The sequence below is a fragment of the Schistocerca piceifrons genome, chromosome 6 (genome assembly GCF_021461385.2).
Source record: "Schistocerca piceifrons isolate TAMUIC-IGC-003096 chromosome 6, iqSchPice1.1, whole genome shotgun sequence".
Taxonomy (NCBI): Eukaryota; Metazoa; Arthropoda; class Insecta; order Orthoptera; family Acrididae; genus Schistocerca; species Schistocerca piceifrons.
The window spans coordinates 194,939,958-194,959,123 of NC_060143.1; the positions used below are offsets into that span (position 1 = coordinate 194,939,958).

The 19,166-nt window shown below is 42.8% G+C and overlaps 1 protein-coding gene across 1 annotated transcript in view; it reads left to right on the forward strand.

Moving 5' to 3' along the window:
• The window catches only part of LOC124802968 (dipeptidase 1-like), a 309,953-nt gene that overhangs the window by 289,574 nt on the left and 1,213 nt on the right, over positions 1-19,166 (forward strand). The window contains exon 11 of the mRNA XM_047264059.1: positions 10,904-11,025. Within this exon, the coding sequence (XP_047120015.1) occupies positions 10,904-10,999 (96 nt within the window). The 3' untranslated portion in view covers positions 11,000-11,025. The remainder of the gene's footprint in view (positions 1-10,903; positions 11,026-19,166) is intronic.

Genomic DNA, 19,166 nt, shown 5'->3' on the forward strand with positions numbered 1-19,166 from the left:
TCCAAGTAATTGTACACCTTATCTCCAAGAAATCGTTGAGGAGCATTGTTCTGTTTGACACATTCATCTTAAGGAGTAGCCCTGTTTGAACGCTGGTTTTTCGTGATTTCTTTCAAGTAAAATAAAAAGCAGTGCTAAATCTATTGATGTTACGCTAGGTTCCGCTCCCAGTTGCTTGCAAGTGGAAGGACTGGGAAAGGGTGAGATTGAACACCACCTGAAACACCGACAAGTTTAAGAAGAAGATTTATTAACACACAAGAACATTTAATCAAACACAAAGGCTGCCGATACAGAAACGTCAAAGTAATTTAACTAAACTGTTCAAGCCAGTCCATTTAAGAATAATATTTCATTATTAAAATAAGAAATTTGTTTGCCAAGATCAACAACATTTTAAAATATTAAGACCAGAGATTCAATAAGTTCACTATGGGGCCCCGAAAAATACTTATTAACAATAAGACCTGGTGATTAATAACATTAATAACAAGTCTCCAGTGCACAACTTATCTAAGATGTGGCCAATTGAATTTTACAAAGAGCTGTCGAAACACAGTATAGAGGGTGAAGCGAAATTCGCTCCCTCGGGCTTCGCAGCGTGATGCCTCACATGCCAACGATAAAAAAATGTTTCTCACAAAATTTCGTCCGGCGAGTACACCCGGCTGAGAATGGGCGTTAAATAGTGGCAATCTGGCAACACTTTGACCACATACATGGTAACTACTTCTCTCAGAACATACCAGTGCTGCTGTGCAGTTGCCGGCCGGGGTGGCCGAGCGGTTCTAGGCGCTACAGTCTGGAACCGCAAGACCACTACGGTCGCAGGTTCGAATCCTGCCTCGGGCATGGATGTGTGTGATTTCCTTAGGTTGGTTAGGTTTAAGTAGTTCTAAGTTCTAGGGGACTGATGACCTTAGAAGTTAAGTCCCATAGTGCTCAGAGGCATTCTTGCCGTGCAGTTGGTGCTGAGGATAGAGTTTTGGGTTAGCATACAGGAGGTCGTTGGCTCGATCCACGGTTAGGGCACATTTCTTTTTTTTTTAATTTGCTGATTTTATTCTGATATTTCAAACTGTAATATACACAGTTTCTTAGGTCACATGTATCCTAAATTTACAACATTTTGTAACACTGAACATAACAAATACGTGGTTAGACAAATACGAAGTAGATAGTTGAAACAAATGACCAGTCATAGGACAGAATAACTTCAAAAATAATAACAATTTCGAGATGCTAAAGATGATAGCACAGTACAATAACACAACGTCTACTTGTCATTCATACTACATGTAATGTGAGCGCTTCGATGCCGCACATTAGCAACCAGTGACAATAATAATGTCCATATTAATGACCGCATGACCTTCACAACAAAATGCTTTATCCTCAGAGCAACAGATGCTCAAAGCGACCTCTCTGCACGTTCAAACATTGCGCAACCCGCCGTATCATACAGATTTGGACCCTCCGCAGCAAAGTTGCGTCCACAGTAACAAGAGCAGCATGAACATGCGCTACCAATTCTTTCGCATTCGTCGTCATAGTAGAGTACACGAGCTCCTTCAGGTCTTCAGGTGTCCCCACAGGAAGAAATGCAGGGGATTTAGGTCAGGTGAACACGGTGACCATACAACTGGACCTCCACGTTCGAGCCATTTCCCTGGAAATGTTATGTCCAAATACTCTCGCACATTCATTCCAGAGTATAGAGGTGCATCATCATGTTGGAACCATATTTTCTGTCGAATATGTAGTAGAACATCTTGCAGCGCATCAGACAGTTAATTTGAGAGGAATCCGTGATACATACGCGCGTGCAGTCAAACGTTCAGGCAACGTGTAGGAGCCCAAGCATCTGTCGCCCAACATTCCGACCCAGACGCTGATACCAAAGCGAACTTGATATCCACAGTCGCGGGTGATTTGCGAGTTAACTTCACACCAATGGTGGGCAATGTGCATGCTGAAGACACCCTCACGAGTGAATGCTGCCTCGGCGACCATATTACAGTGTGCACGAAGTCATCGTTGGCTTCCTGTTGTTGGTGGAACCATTGACGGGATTTCATCCACTGATGGCGATCTGCAGGATACAGGTGTTGAGTGAAAGCATAATGATAGGAGTGCAGCCCATCTCCTGCAGCGCGTTAACGACGGAGCGTTGCGAGACACGCAGCTGCCTTGCTATGCTACGTGCACTTCGCTGAGGCTCTTGATGTATGATCTCCAGAATAGCTTCCTCAGTAGATGCAGTACGGCGAGTCGTGGGACGACCTGTGTCACGCAATGGTGAAAGGAGAGAACCTGACTCCCGAACGCGCAGTTCCAACCGACTAAACATATTATTATCTGGATGGTGTCGACAAGGATATCTAGCAGCATATTCACGAATGGCAAAACCAACCTGATTATCAGATACACCAAGGACGAGAAGCACATCCACATATTCATTGTTCGTGTATGCCATGTCTGCCACACTGATTTAGAGGTTTACAATGATGAAATTCGATACGTGTACGCATGTACATTGGTGTCTGTCACGGGCGCATTACTCCGATCGCAACTAGTAACTGTCTGGTGGACAGCTCATACAATATAAACACGCCGTCAGTTCTGCGCGCGCGTGCGCCGGCCGTAGTGGCCGAGCAGTTCTAGGCGCTACAGTCTGGAACCGCGCGACCGCTACGGTCGCAGGTTCGAATCCTGCCTCGGGCATGGAAGTGTGTCATGTCCTTAGATTAGTTAGGCTTAAGTAGTTCTAAGTTCTAGGGGACTGATGACCTCAGAAGTTAAGTCACGTAGTACTCAGAGCCATTAGTCCTGCGCGCTGTTACACCTAACGCACATTACCTGACAGATATTGTTCTGCTGATTCATCCCGACACCGCTAATTGTGAAACGTTTGGTTTCACTGTTTCCCTAATGGTAACAGACGTAATGTTTTCACAACCCCATCCATAAAATAATAATAATAATAGTAATAATAATGCATTGAGATACGTACTAAACAGCATGCGGTTACCAGTCTCAACGTCGAAAGGCATAATTAGTGGGACCATGCTGAAAACACACGCAAATAGTAACCAAGTTTGGACATTATTTGCAAAGCATGTTGTTAGTCCTACTGGTAACGTAAGACCCTAACAAATTGTACGGTAATGGGTCTGAACAAGGCAATAATAATACAGAGCGGTCTAAGGTGATGCAGTCATGGACTGTGCGGCTTATCCTGGCGGAGGTTCGAGTCCTCCCTCGGGCATGAGTGTGTGTGTTCGTCCTTAGGATAATTTAGGTTAAGTAGTGTGTAAGCTTAGGGACTGATGACCTTAGCAGTTAAGTCTCATAAGATTTCACACACATATGAACATTTTGAACAATAATAATAGTTGGTAAAAATCTATGGGACCACTGGAGGAGGGTACAAAGAATACAGGTTTTGCGTGTAGTAGATGAAGTGGCGCGAATAAATTCACGCCCACGACGTGGAAAGGGCTTCTTTCAAAGCTGAACAATCTTCCATTTCTACGACTGTAGTACTGAACTGGAATCTCCTGCATGCTAACCCAAAACTCTATCCTCTGGACCAACTGTACATCACCACAAATATGTGCTGAGAGAGGTAGTTACACACATATGTGGTTACTGTGTTGCCAGATTGCCACTCTAACGCCCTTTCTCCGCCGGATGTACTCGCCGGACGAGATTTTGTCACAGACATTTTTTTTATCGCTGAGTTGTGCTGCGAAGCCAGAGTGCGCGAATTTCGCTTCATCTTTTATACAGAATTCGTCCACAGTTCACGCTGCTACTAGCCCGAATCCCGGACAGTTAACAAATAGATCGGCTCAGAATTCCTGGCTTTCGTCTTCTAGAGCACACGTTGAAAATACATGTGATCACAAATCTAAATCAGGAGGCTGAGCTGAAGCACGAACCGGCAGGCAACGGACCTCGCTATGTCACAGAATAGACTGCACAACGGAGGCTTCTACTGCAACAGGGACACTAACAGCTCCAATGAATGGGATGCAGGCTCAGAAATGAACGCTGCTCGGTTAAAGGTAGCTCCAAGGAATATTAAAATTCCAAGACGTGCTCACCGGGAATATCCTTTGAGGTGTCAGCTGAAGAATAACTCCTAGCGCTGTCCGAAGCTCGGGCGGTGAAGCGAACGGCTTCCACCCATCTGACACCCTTGCAGGGTGCCAGCATTGAACCGCTGTGTTTCCTTCCCACGTCCTCCTCGGAAGCATGTTCAGGAGGCAAATCGGCAACGAACCAAGGATCCGCAACACGCGGCTATCCACCAGCAAGCACGCTGAACTCAGAACTGATCCTTCTCGAGCACCTCACGCTAGCGTAGGCCCTGTCTCGAGCACGCGATCCAAACATAAGACTCTACGGAGTGTGACGCGACCTTTCATCTACATCTACATGGATACTCCGCAAATCACACTTCAGTGCCTGGGAAAGGATTCATAGAACCACTTTCTAAAATAATTCTCTATTATTCCAACCTCCAACAGCGCGCGGAGAAAACGAACGCCGACACATTTCCGAGCCAGCTTTGATTTTCTTCTTTTTTTATGATGATCGTTTCTCCCTATGTAGGTCGGCGTCAACGAAATATTTTCGGGTTCGGAGGAGAAAGTTGGTGATTAGAACTCCGTGAGAATATTCCGCCGCCAAAATAAGCGCCTTTGTTTTAATGATGTCCACCCCAAATCCTGTATCATTTCAGTGACATTTTCTACATCTACATCTACATACATACTCCGCAATCCACCATACGGTGCGTGGCGGAGGGTACCTCGTACCACAACTAGCATCTTCTCTCCCTGTTCCACTCCCAAACAGAACGAGGGAAAAATGACTGCCTATATGCCTCTGTACGAGCCCTAATCTCTCTTATCTTTGTGGTCTTTCCGCGAATTGTAAGTTGGCGGCAGTAAAATTGTACTGCAGTCAGCCTCAAATGCTGGTTCTCTAAATTTCCTCAGTAGCGATTCACGAAAAGAACGCCTCCTTTCCTCTGGAGACTCCCACCCGAGTTCCTGAAGCATTTCCGTAACACTCGCATGATGATCCAACCTACTAGTAACAATCTGAATTGCTTCTATGTCCTCCCTTGCCGGCCGGAGTGGCCGTGGGGTTCTAGGCGCTACAGTCTGGAGCCGAGCGACCGCTCCGGTCGCAGGTTCGAATCCTGCCTCGGGCATGGATGTGTGTGATGTCCTTAGGTTAGTTAGGTTTAACTGGTTCTAAGTTCTAGGCGACTGATGACCTCAGAAGTTAAGTCGCATAGTGCTCAGAGTCATTTGAACCATTTGTCCTCCCTCAATCCGACCTGATAGGGATCCCAAACAGTCGAGCAGTACTCAAGAATAGGTCGTATTAGTGTTTTATAAGCGTTCTCCTTTACAGATGAACCACATCTTCCCAAAATTCTACCAATGAACCGAAGACGACTATCCGCCTTCCCCACAACTGCCATTACATGCTTGTCCCATTTCATACCGCTCTGCAATATTACGCCAAAATATTTAATGGACGTGACTGTGTCAAGCGCTACACTACTAATGGAGTCTTCAGACATTACAGGATTCTTTTTCCTATTCATCTGCATTAATTTACATTTATCCATATTTAGAGTTAGCTGCCATTTTTTACACCAATCACAAATCCTGTCCAAGTCATCTCGTATCCTCCTACAGTCACTCAACGACGACACCTTCCCGTACACCACAGCATCATCAGCAAACAGCCACACATTGCTATCCACCCTATCCAAAAGATCATTTATGTAGATAGAAAACAACAGCGGACCGACCACACTGCCATGGGGCACTCCAGATGATATCCTCACCTTCGATAAACACTCACCATCGAGTACAACGTACTGGGTTCTATTACTTAAGAAGTCTTCGAGCACTCACATACTTGGGAACCAAACCCATATGCTCGTACCTTAGTTAGGAGTCTGCAGTGGGGCACCGAGTCAAACGCTTTCCGAAGTCAAGGAATATGGCATCCATGGTTCGCAAGATATCATGTGAAAAAAGGGCGAGTTGCGTTTCGCAGGAGCGACGCTTTCTAAAGCCGCGCTGATGCATGGACAGCAACTTCTCTGTCTCAAGGAAATTCATTAAATTCGAACTGCGAATATGTTCGAGAATCCTGCAACGAACCGATGTTACGGATATTGGTCTGTAATTTTGAGGATCCGTCCTTCTACCCTTCTTATATACAGGCGTCACCTGCGCTTTTTTCCAGTCGCTCGGGACTTTACGTTGGGCAAGTGATTTGCGATTAATGCAAGCTAAGTAAGGAGCCAATGCAGTAGAGTACTCTCTGTAAAACCGAACTGGAATCCATCAGGACCTGGCGATTTATTTAGTTTCAACCCATTCAGCTGCTTCACAACCCAAGGGATGTCTATCACTATGTCCTCCATACGGGAATCTGTACGAGACTCAAACGGCGGTATGTTTGTACGATCTTCCTGCGTGAAAGCTTTCTCAAATGCTAAATTTAAAATTGCATCTTTCGTTTTGCTGTCTTCCGTTGCCAGGCCACACTGATAAGTGAGTGACTGGATGGAAGCCTTCGACCCGCTTACCGATTTTACGTAAGACCAGAATTTCCTTGGGTTTTCGGCAAGATCTTTTGCTAAAGTATGACGGTAGTAGTGGTTGAATGCTTCTGCATCGTCCATTTTACAGCAGCACGAATCTCTACTAACTATTGCCAGTCCTCATTCTCCCGATCTTTCTTGTACAGCGATTGCAACTGTCTTTGCTTCCTGAGCATTCTCCGAATTGCGCTGTTAAACCACGGTGGGTCTTTTCCGTCCGTAACCCACTTTTTCGGCACATACTTCTCAAATGCGTGATTTACAATGTGTTTAAAATTTGCCCTTAATTCTTTCACGTCCATCGTACCGGAAGTAAATGAAGTCGATTCATTTACCAAGTGGGATATTAACAACTGCTTATCTGCTCTTTCTAGTAAGAATACTCTCCTAGCCTTCTTGACCGACTTTTTAACTTTCGTAACCATAGTCGTAATGACAACATCATGATCACTAATACCTGTCTCAACACTGACACCGTCGATGAGGTCTGGTCTGTTCGTGGCTACCAGATCTAAAATATTTCCATTACGCGTTGGCTGACGATTTAGCTGCTCAAGACAGTTTTCGGATAATGTGTTCAAAAGTAATTCACACGACGGCTTGTCTGTACCACCTGTAGTGAATCCATAGACATCCCAGTCTATACTAGGTAGGTTGAAGTCGCCTCCGACTAATATAGCATGATCCGGGTACTTCTGCGATACAGAATGTATCTCCTCTGTTTCGCGATAATATAAAACATGTTGTTCTTCTTTGAACTTTCTCGATGTACTGCGTTAATTCTATCCGGTAAGGATCCCAGATTGCGCAGCAGTACTCCAAAAGAGGACGGACAAGCGTAGTGTAGGCAATCTCTTTAGTAAGTCTGTTACATTTTCTAAATGTTTTTCCAATAAAATGCAACCTTTGGTTTGCCTTCCCCACAATATTTTCTATGTGTTCTTCCCAATTTCAGTTGCTCGTAATAGTAATTCGTAGGTACTTAGTTGAATTTACAACCTTTATATTTGACTGATTTATCGTGTACCCGAAGTTTAACGGATTGCTGCTAGCAGTCATGTGGATCACCTCACACTTTTCATTATCTGGGGTCAACTGCCAATTTTTACACCCTACAGATATCATATCTAAATCATTTTTTAATTTGTTTTGATCTTTTGATGACTTTACTAGACAATAAACGACTGCATCACCTGCAAACAACATAAGACGGATGCTGAGACTGGCTACTAAATAGTTTATGTAGGTAAGAAACAGGATAGGGCCTATCACTCTACCTTGGGGAAAACCAGAAATCACTGCTGTTTTTCTCGATGACTTCCCGTCAATGACTACGAACTGTGACCTCTCTGATACGAAATCACGAATCCAGTCGCATAAGTGAGACGATATCCCATAAGCATGCAATTTGATTACAAGCCGCTTGTGAGGTATAGCGCCGGCCGTGGTGGCCAATCGGTTCTAGGCGCTACAGTCCGGAGCCGTGCGACCGCTACGGTCGCAGGTTCGAATCCTGCCTCGGGCATGGATGTGTGTGTTGCCCTTAGGTTAGTTAGTTTTAAGTGGTTCTAAGTTCTAGGGGACTGATGACCTCAGAAGTTAAGTCCCATAGTGCTCAGAGCCATTGAGATATAGCGTCAGAAGCCTTCTGGAAATCTAGAAATACGTAATCAATTCCTTTATCAATAGCACTCAACACTTCGTATGAGTAAAGAGGTAGTTGTGTTTCACAAGAACGACGTTTTCTAAATCCGTGTTGACTGCGTGTCAGTAGACCGTTCTCTTCGAGATAATTCATAATGTTCGAACACAATATATGTTCCAAAATCCTTATCCACAACGACGTTAATAATATGTGCTTATAATTTAGTGGATTACTCCCAGTACGTTTCTTGAATATTGGTGTGACCTGCGCAACTTTCCAGTCTTTGGATACGGCTCTTTCATCGAGCGAACGGTTGTATGTGATTGTTAAATATGGAGGTATTGCATCAGCATACTCTGAAAGGAACGTAATTGGACCAGAAGATTTTCTGTTATTAAGTGATTTAAGTTGCTTCACTAGCCCGAGGATATCTACTTCTAAGTTGGCAGCTGTTCCTGATTCGGATTCTCGAATATTTACTTCGTCTACTTCGATGAAGGAATTTCAGAAGGCTGTATTTAGTAACTCTACTTTGGCATCACTATCGTCGATAGTATTTCTATTGCTGTCTCGCAGAGAAGGCATTGATTGTGTCTTGTCGCTAGTATACTTTACATACGACCAGAATCTCTGAGAGGTTTCGAGACAAAGTTTCTATGTGGAAACTATTATAAGTATCTCGCGCTGAGGTCCGAACCAAATTAGGGGCTTCTGTAAAAGATCGCCGATCTTGGAGATTTTGCGTTCGTTTGGATTTGACATGCCTTTTCGCTGTTTCTGCAATAGTGTTCTGACCCGTTTTGTGTACCACGAGGGATCAGCTCCACCGTTTGGTATAAATCTCTCAACTGCTGTCGATACTAATTCTCTGAATTCAAGTCAAATCTGGGCTACACTTACATTGTTAATTTGGAAAGAGTGGAGATTGACTCTCAGAAAGATGTCAAGTGAATTTTTATCTGCTTTCAATTCGCGCTGCGTCTCAAATGATACAGTTTTATTCCTTACACTTTTCTCTTTAAGAAATGATTTTTGTGCCACATGGGCGCTTCCTGTAACTGCTACACCATGTGGAAGGACCCCTTGCAGCTGGATCACTTGTCATAGATAGGAACACCCGAAGTCCTCAAATTGGACTCATAGCAAAATAATTCTGTATACGTCATTTTCAATATATTTTCTATCACCACGCACAGGATAACTGAAGAATATGCTTGCATCAAATTCCAATCAAAATCAGATGTACCGTTCTCAAGTTATATTTCCCCCAATTTGAAAAATACGGTTTCGGGAAAAATGTGTTTAAAGTTTTGTGGTACATTTTTTTGTGGTTTAGTTAAGCATAACCCCGGTCAGCGATTCCTGGACCATATAGCAGTCCCTATAGATCCATCTTGTTTGTGGCAGTCGTGGTCCTGTGGACCTCTTTGGCAACCTCCATCATCCGTTGTCCTGCTTCCTCGATACGCTTTTCATCCGCTTTCGTGCAGAAGTTGTAACAGGTTGACATTATCTCAACCTGGAACACGGTCATAATTTCCAATGTGCCTGTTAAGCCGTCGTTGAAATTACATGTCGACTATTTTTTTCTGTTGTGAATGGTTTTCGAAGACACTTTTTTACAAGTCACCTTGTAACATAATAACGCAGTTTTTGGCAAACTTGGGATAAACACTACAATGAAGTAGATATTCCACAAAATATTTTAAACCAAAAAATCGATGTTTTTTTCCAATTCAAAGATGACAACCCTCTCAGAGAATGGGCCGTTCTTGTACATGTGTGGAAAGGTTCTATCTTGGAAGATAACTACACTGAACATGCTGAGATCAGACGAGAAAAATGCAGTCAAATACTTAAAGATTCAAGAGTCAGACTGCAAGATTTCTTCAGTGATGACGTTCGCACAATTCTGTGAAAACTTTTAATGAAACCTGTTGGCAGTGTGACCTGGTGATGTTCTTTTGAAAGTAACTGTTCATGACGTAATAAATATGTATCAATACAATTGTGGTGGTTTCTTATCAATACGAACAAGAATCAGTTGTGGAAATCAAGACGATCAAGAAACTAATTTATAGACGATAATTTATGAAAGTTGGTCATCAGAATAAGTGTTCAGTAATTTTTGGTGACGTAACTAAACAATTGAAATATTTTTCAAGCAAACCAGGTTACAGCTACTGTCAGGGTGATGATGTTGGACTAACAGAGACTGGGGAGACGCATAAACTTGCTCTATGTAAAGTTAGAGTGTCTTTACGTAGAGTGGCCTTTGTCGTTTTAGAAAAATAGTTATATTTTATTTAAATTAGCTTCTCAATCTATATAGTAATCTGTTACCCCATAGATTAGTTCTCCAAAGTACGCCTAGCATATCTATCACTACAAACTTCACGATGAATAGATATTAATTTATTTCTGCTTGTGTTCTGGTATTTCTAAACACCATTCTTTTTTTCCCCTTTCCTCTGAATACTCGTTTTCCATTTTCTTTCTGGAGCATAAAATTCATAAGGTCTATTGTCATGAGAAATAAATAAAACTCTCATGTCACACATAAGCGTTAATTGTTTCAGGTTCAGTAGCTAAGTGAATTTTTGCCTTGGTTTCAGGTTCATCTTTCCCTGACTGCTAATCAGCCGATCGAGGACCTCATACCAACTAACGAGATACCGAACGACGCTAAAGCCTGCAGGACCGACCTCTAGAAGCGTCTGAGTCATCCCGAAAGCAGGTACAGAGGATGTTAGTTCCCTATCACCAGATAACATTTAATTCTCCCGTGACGTTCTCGAGCAAGCATGTAAATAAATTACTTTTCCGGCGCGTGATGTGTAATCAGTTTAAAATCTGCTGCTGCATAAAGAGTGACTACTATTCCACACCTTAACATGAAGTGGAAGCGTACTCTGTGGATAATAGCCAAACTAGAGAGACATAGTCCTTCTTCTACTTGTTCCGCACTTCAGCAGTTAGACGCTTATCTGATACGGCCCCGAACTTATACGTTCTCTTCTGACATTGCTCTCCGTCGCCAGACCGAACCACATTACTTATTTATGTAATTGCCGTCATACGTTTGCTCCAATCTATACAGTATTGTACCCATTGCCATTTTCTCAAAGGACTCTTGAATGCATCTTTTCTGTTCTAATTTTGTACTAGATGCTGCTTGCATTCCTTTACTTTTCTTCTAAAGGGGGGGGGGGGGTGCCATTTATCATACGCAGACAACACTATAAGAACTACCACAGTCTAAAATTAAGAGTATGTCATCTCTGGTCTTACACATTAATGTTAGGTATATCGTTAAACGTAAACACGCACACACACACACACACACACAAACACATACAGACATACTTTGTGTCTGGAGAATTACGTAATAGTCATTTCGTGAACAGTCTGGGATACCGAATCATAAAAACAGTAAATCTCAGAGGATATTTGACGTTGACCTTAATTCAGTGATTACAAAACTGAAATTTGCAAAGTTTTCTAAACTGTTAAAATATCTTTCAGTTACCTCGATAGCGTACATACATGAAAACTAAAATATGATTACAAGACCATTTTGTTTTCAGTGCAAGCATTCTCAGATCATTCTCGTATTAGACGTAGGTTGAACAAAAACTGGATACACCAGAAATAATCATATCATGTATAACTTCCGCGTGTATAAGAGACAAATTAAATACGAAATTTAATGGTAACAGCAACAACGGAATTGAGACTTTTTCTTTGACATGGTCGTATGAGATACAAGTTGAACAAATATTAGCTAGTCATCATATTTCATGTTTCATAAAGATCTATGCAGTTAACAGATTTGTGAGAAAAAGGGTTGTTACATTTAGCAGATTACATAACATCGCTTTCTCCTTCCCTGAAAATGTCAGACATTACTAAATTTACAAATAACTTTTCAGTATCAGTACACTTATCACCATGACGTTGTAGATCCTTTGGCCTGGGTACCAGAACTGATGTGGGAAAGGGTGTAATAAACCTCTATATACTCTCCTGAGCCAAACTTTTGTAATTGGTGTTGGTATCCTGGATATTGGCACTGGGAAAGAGTTTACATCCGGGCAGGTCACACGTACATGTTCGATCCAGGACACTTCTGGGAATCTTGTTGGTAACGGCACTATCTCAACATCACGCAAGCAGTTCACAGATACACGTGTCGTACGTGGACGAGTATGGTTCTGCTGAAAAATGGCACCACGATACTGTCGCGTGAGAGGTAATACTGCTGTTGTGCCATCAGAGTACCTCAGTGGCAACCTGTTGTGATATGAAGGCTTAACTGCTGGCACCAGAAGTAACACCGTTGTGCCTCTCCAAAAAAACTGGAAGAACGGACGCCGCTATGCTCGCCGACCATGGTCATCCGGTATAGCGCAGAATCCTGATTCATCGCTGAACATATTGACATTCATGAACAGTCCACGCTTCCCGGTGATAACGCCACCCTGAACTTACCTCTTTATTGTTGTGGTGTTGACAGCAACCTATGCATGGGACGGTACTTCCCTAATGTAGCTGCTGCTAGTCTCTGACCAGTGGTAGTGGATGACACAGAATATTGCTGGGAATCCATACTCGCTCTCGGATGGCAGGCGTCTGCTGCGATGTACTTGAGGCACAACTCGGGGACCCTACCTTGTGGTGTTCAAACGTGGTCGACCAGAACCTTGACGACGTGTGCCTTCCTTCAGCTTCCCTCGCAGTCCAACATCGAGCCAATGTATCTCGATATAGCACGACTTGACCAGTTGGCAAAATGGGGACCCAGAATGAGGCCTGTTTCAAACTTACCAGGTGCTGATAACGCTGTCTGACAGGAGTATGCGGCATCTCCATATCCTTGGCACTGATCACACAACATCAGACGCTGTTCATGTCCGTCATACCAGCCCTGTAACAATAATAAACATGAACAAGACTAATGAACTCTGGTGCCTGTTCTACCTGTCACGGAGAATTGCAGCTCCATTCAAACCTGCCGATGGTGTCTACGTGTATGTAGTTACATTGACCACTTTTTTCTGGATGCTTCACTGTCAGGGAGTGTAACGTACAATGGGAACGTAATTTTTCTAGCAATATTTATATATTTAACATTTATTCTGATAAACATAGCGTAGAGTGGGGGGCGGCCAAATTTCCATTCTCCAACCCTTTGATTACATAATTTGAAAAATTAATGTTAAGTAATTTAAGAGTTCAAAATAAATGCCGATGGTTATAACAAGTCTTCGTCTTGCTATAAACATGACGAAGGTTATGTGATATAATGTACAGTTATAGGATGATAAGTTCAAATTTATGGTGGGTTAGCCGTCTTTTTTACGATCCTGGCAACTATTTTAGCGGTCAGCCAGAAAGCGATGGAGAACATACTGACCATGGTTTCCAGTCTGCACGTCCACATTCTTGTCCAGCCACTAAAAGAAATGTTACTATTCTCTATTTGCTTAGCGGGATCGGGACTATGATTATAAATGAAGATTAGTTCTAACTGATACATATATTTAGTAAAGACTCATATGCACCACATGAAATTCATTATGTTCATATTGATTGTAAATCTGTCTATCCTAAACAACAATGTGAGCAGTTCAGAGGCCACCTCTACGGTAAGTTCCTACAAAATTGTCTTTCGCCCTGACTACTAATACTCAAAATAAATGCTTGCCACAAAAGTGGATGATAATTGTCCCCGCTTGCCACGCGGCTTTGTCAATATCACGCACGGCACACTGTTACTTTTGCGAAATCTAAGCGATCGAGGACGGTGTGCACTTCTCGCGAGTTCACTATTTATTATTACTGAAAATATTCGTTTTGGCACAGTCTGTCTCTTGCGTCATCCGAGGCACCGCGCACTCCGGCCTTTGACAGACGCGGATCTTACAGTGGTTGGGTGCGAACTGAAGTTTTTTTTTGCCTGTTGGGTTGTATTTATATATGTGGCGCAGCGGACGGCCAAGGGAACACTTGCTGTCAGCCGCCTTACGCACACGACAGCATTCTCTAAACGGCCGCTTTCTCGTACACTCTATATTTAATAACAAAGTTATCAATGAATCTAGAATCTTCTTAATTTGGTTGAAATCACAGAAAAAGACTCAGCTCGCTTGCATAAAAACCTTGCCTTCTATATTATTTCGAATGGAACTGACAACAGAGCATTCCCCTGAACTATAAATTTAAGAGACCTTGTGTTGGTTATTATTAACAGTACGGTCCCAAAACTTGTTATAGCTCTACTATTTAAAGGGTTTTATCATGTGCTGCAACCAAAACTTTCTAGCACTAAAATTACAGATACTTAATCTACTACAAATAAGGACGTTGTAGTTCCAATTTCAGTTTTCATTAAATTACTAGGAATCTATTAGAGGTAGCGTAACGTGGGCACGTAGTTATAATTTTTAGGTTGGACTGAAGCATCATACAAATTTTTACATTTCTAAGTCTAATATTTAGCGCCTTCAATTTTTCTTAAAAGCGTGGATTCTGACCACAATTTTTATTTAATCATGTCGAGACTTGCACCAGTTAATTTTAACATACATCTACAAATTTCAAAACTCCGCCATCTCTCTCCCCACATCCACCACTGCTGGCGACTCACCTCCAACTGCGCAACGCTAAGCGCTGTTCACATCCAGCTGCCCAACACTACAATGGCAGACAACAATGCAAACTAGCCACAGACTGCACAGAGCACAGCCAATGATTTTCATACAGAGCGCTACGTGGCGTTACCAATAAGAAAACCTAAACAGCCTACTTACACAGTATTACATTAAACTATATGTTGACAAAGTCTGAAAAAGCAATTTTAATTTTTAATTTTATTCTTAATTGTGCAATACTTGTACGCTATGCGCTGACGCTTTATGGTCACGTTTCGCTACTAGCAGTGACCCGGCACACTCGCTTGCCTCTGTAGCTCACAAACTATATTGCGCTTGTTTCGCTACACAGTCTTTTCATTAGGCGTATGATGTGACGGGGGGCTTCTGGTAACTGTAGATAGGGATTGTCTTGTGGGGAGTATTGGACAGGACGTTGCATGGAAAAGCACATAGGGTGGAAATGATAGAACGGAATAAGTAACTGGGATGGATTAGATGAGTGGGAGGCAAGAAACGAGTGGAATAGAGCTTTCATTTGGGTAGGGTCAAATGGATACGGTACGTTATGGTTAGAATGTAGATTAGGTCTCAGAGTTGAGTTCATGGTCTAGGACTGGAAGACGATTGAAATTACATTCCAAAAGAACATAGAGAGTTCTTAGACGACAGGAATGTTGAATGTATCAACAGGGCTTGGCAGTAGGCGGGGTTCTCATGGATTGGCGAAGTTGTAGGTTGTTGGAAAAATTCATGGGATATGTAGGAAAGGCTAACGTGTTGTTGGAATTTGAGGAGGTGCGGGAACTTTGTGAGGCAATAAAACGTTGGAGGAGTTTGCTAAAGTTTTTTTCTTTGTTATTTTATAACCAGCGCCGAGACGGGCGGTAGCCTGTCGGCACACAACATTCTGGTCTGCAGCCTAAGGCTTTAAAAATGAGATTTAAAAACTATCTGGAAATTTTCACCTTTAAAACTATAAAAGGGATGAATGTGGTCGGCGTTTACGTAGAACGTCAAGACTGCTGATTTTGGTGCTGTTGTTTAAATTGACATCGAAGGAGTAAAAAAGAAATTGTGTGTGTGTTGTGGTGGTCTTCAGTCCTGAGACTAGCTTGATGCAGCTCTCCATGCTACTCTATCCTGTGCAAGCTTCTTCATCTCCCAGTACCTACTGCAACCTACATTCTTCTGAATCTGCTTAGTGTATTCATCTCTTGGCCTCCCTCTACGATTTTTACCCTCCACGCTGCCCTCCAATACTAAATTGATGATCCCGTGATGCCTCAGAACATGTCCTATCAACCGTTCCCTTCTTCTAGTAAAGTTGTGCCACAAACTCCTCTTCTCTCCAGTTCTGTTCAATACCTCCTCATTAGTTATGTGATCTACCCATCTAATCTTCAGCATTCTTCTGTAGCACCACATTTCGAAAGCTTCTATTCTCTTCTTGGCCGAACTATTTATCGTCCATATTTCACTTCCATCCATGGCTACGCTCCGTACAAATACTCTCAGAAACGACTTCCTGACACTTAAGTCTATACTCGATGTTAACAAGTTTCTCTTCTTCAGAAACGCTTTCCTTGCCATTGCGACTCTACATTTTATATCCTCTCTACTTCGACCATCATCAGTTATTTTGCTCCCCAAATAGCAAAACTCCTTTACTACTTTAAGTGTCTCATTCCCTATTCTAATTCCCTCAGCATAACTCGACTACATTCCATTATCCGCGTTGTGCTTTTGTTGATGTTCATCTTATTTCCTCCTTTCAAGCCACTGGCCATTCCGTTCAACTGCTCTTCCAAGTCCTTTGCTGTCTCTGACAGAATCACAATGCCATCGGCGAGCCTTAAAGTTGTTCTTTCTTCTCCATGAATTTTAATACCTACTCCGAATTTTTCTTTTGTTTCCTTTATTGCTTGCTCAATATACAGATTGAATAACATCGGGGAGAGGCTACAACCCTGTCTCACTCCCATCCCAACCACTGTTTCTCTTTCATGTCCCTCGACTCTTATAACTGCCATCTGGTTTCTGTACAAATTGTAAATAGCCTTTCGCTTCCTGTATATTACCCCTGCCACCTTCAGAATTTAAAAGAGAGTATTCCAGTCAACATCGTCAAAAGCTTTCTCTAAGTCTAAAGAAATAACACATATATTTAAAACACCTTGTAGAAACTGTTTTCTTCTAAAAAACCGCCCTTTAAATTCCCTTAAAAATTGGAGTACCTACACTGGGAGAAAGGATATGGACAGGGGGGAAAAGGCTATAACGTTGAAGAGTGTGGGTAAAATATATAGGGGTTCTTTGGGTGCGAACTATGAAGATATATGTATATCTCCGGCGCGAAGACGGAGGGTGAGGTCGAGTCTGGTGCGCTAGGAGAGACGTACTATCAAGAGAGGAAGAAATGGAGAGACATGGAAAGGACAGAGGGAGGGAGGTCTCTGGTGTGGAGTGGAATGGATGTGGGGATTATAGTTGGTAGGATAACAAACAGGGCGGTTTTCATTTCCTGCGAGAGATAGACTATTGAGTATGTAGAGGTGTAGGGACGGCAGAATTTAGAGGTAAAGGTGCGGCAGCATACCAGAATTGATGACCAGAGGAGAAACAATGGAATTATTGGAATCCAGTTTGCGAATAGCGTAGCATAAGCGAAGGTGTACTGTGTATATCTACATCTACATCTACATCTACGTGATTACTCTGCTATTCACAATAAAGTGCTTGGCAGAGGGTTCAATGAACTACCTTCAAGTTGAAACTTCCTGGCAGATTAAAACTGTGTGCTGGACCGAGACTCGAACTCGGGACCTTTGCCTTTCACGTGAGTCGTGCTTGGGTAGCTCAGGCGGTAGAGCACTTGCCCGCGAAAGGCAAAGGTCCCGAGTTCGAGTCTCGGTCCGGCACACAGTTTTAATCTGCCAGGAAGTTTCATGTCAGCGCACACTCCGCTGTAGAGTGAAAATTTCATTCTAGAAACATCCCCTAGGCTGTGGCTAAGCCATGTCTCCGCAATATCCTTTCTTCCTGGAGTGCTAGTTCTGTAAGGTTCGCAGGAGAGCCTCTGTGAAGTTTGGAAGGTAGGAGACGAGGTACTGGCGGAATTAAAACTGTGAGGACGGAGTGTGAGTCGTGCTTGGGTACCTCAGGTGGTAGAGCACTTGCCCGCGAAAGGCAAAGGTCTCGAGTTCGAGCCTCGGTCCGGCACACAGTTTTAATCTGCCAGGAAGTTTCATATCAGCGCACACTCCGCTGTAGAGTGAAAATTTCATTCTACCTTCAAGTTGTCTCTCTACCATTCCACTCTCGAACGGCACGCGGCAAAAACAAGCACTTAAATTTTTCTGTGCGAGCCCTGATTTCTCTTATTTTATCGTAATGATCATTTCTCCCTGTGTAAGTGGATGCCAACAGAATGTTTTCGCAATAGGAGGAGAAAACTGGTGGTTGAAACATCATGAGAAGATCACGTCGCAACGAAAAACGCCTTTGTTTTAATGATGGCCACTGCAATTCACGAATCATGTCTGTGACACTATCTCACCTATTTCGCGATAATACAAAACGAGCTGCACTTGTTTGTACTTTTTCGATGTCATACGTCAGTCTCACCTGATGCGGATCCTACACCGCACAGCAGTACTCCAGAATAGGGCGGACAAGCGTGGTGTAAGCAGTCTCTTTAGTAGACCTGTTGCACCTTCTAAGTGTTCTGACAATGAATCGCAGTCTTTGGTTTGCTCTACCCACAATCTTATGTATGTGATCGTTCCAATTTAGGTTATTTGTAATTGTAATCTCTAAGTATTTAGCTGAATTTACAGCCTTCAGATTTGTGTGACTTACCGCGTAATCGAAATTTAGCTGATTTCTTTTAGTACTCATGTGAATAACTTCACACTTTTCTTTACTCAGGGTCAATTGCCACTTTTCGCACCATACAGATATCTTATCTAAATCATTTTGCAATTCGTTTTGATCATCTGATGACTTTACAAGACGGTATTCTAAATGACAGCATCATCTGCAAACAATCTAAGACGGCTACTCGGATTGAGATCAGGAACGATAAAGGGCCTATAACACTTCCTTGGGGAACGCCGGATATTACTTCTGTTTTACTCGATGACTTTCCGTCAATTACTACCAACTGTGACCTTTCTGACAGGAAATCACGAATCCAGTCCCATAACTGAGGCGATACTTCGTA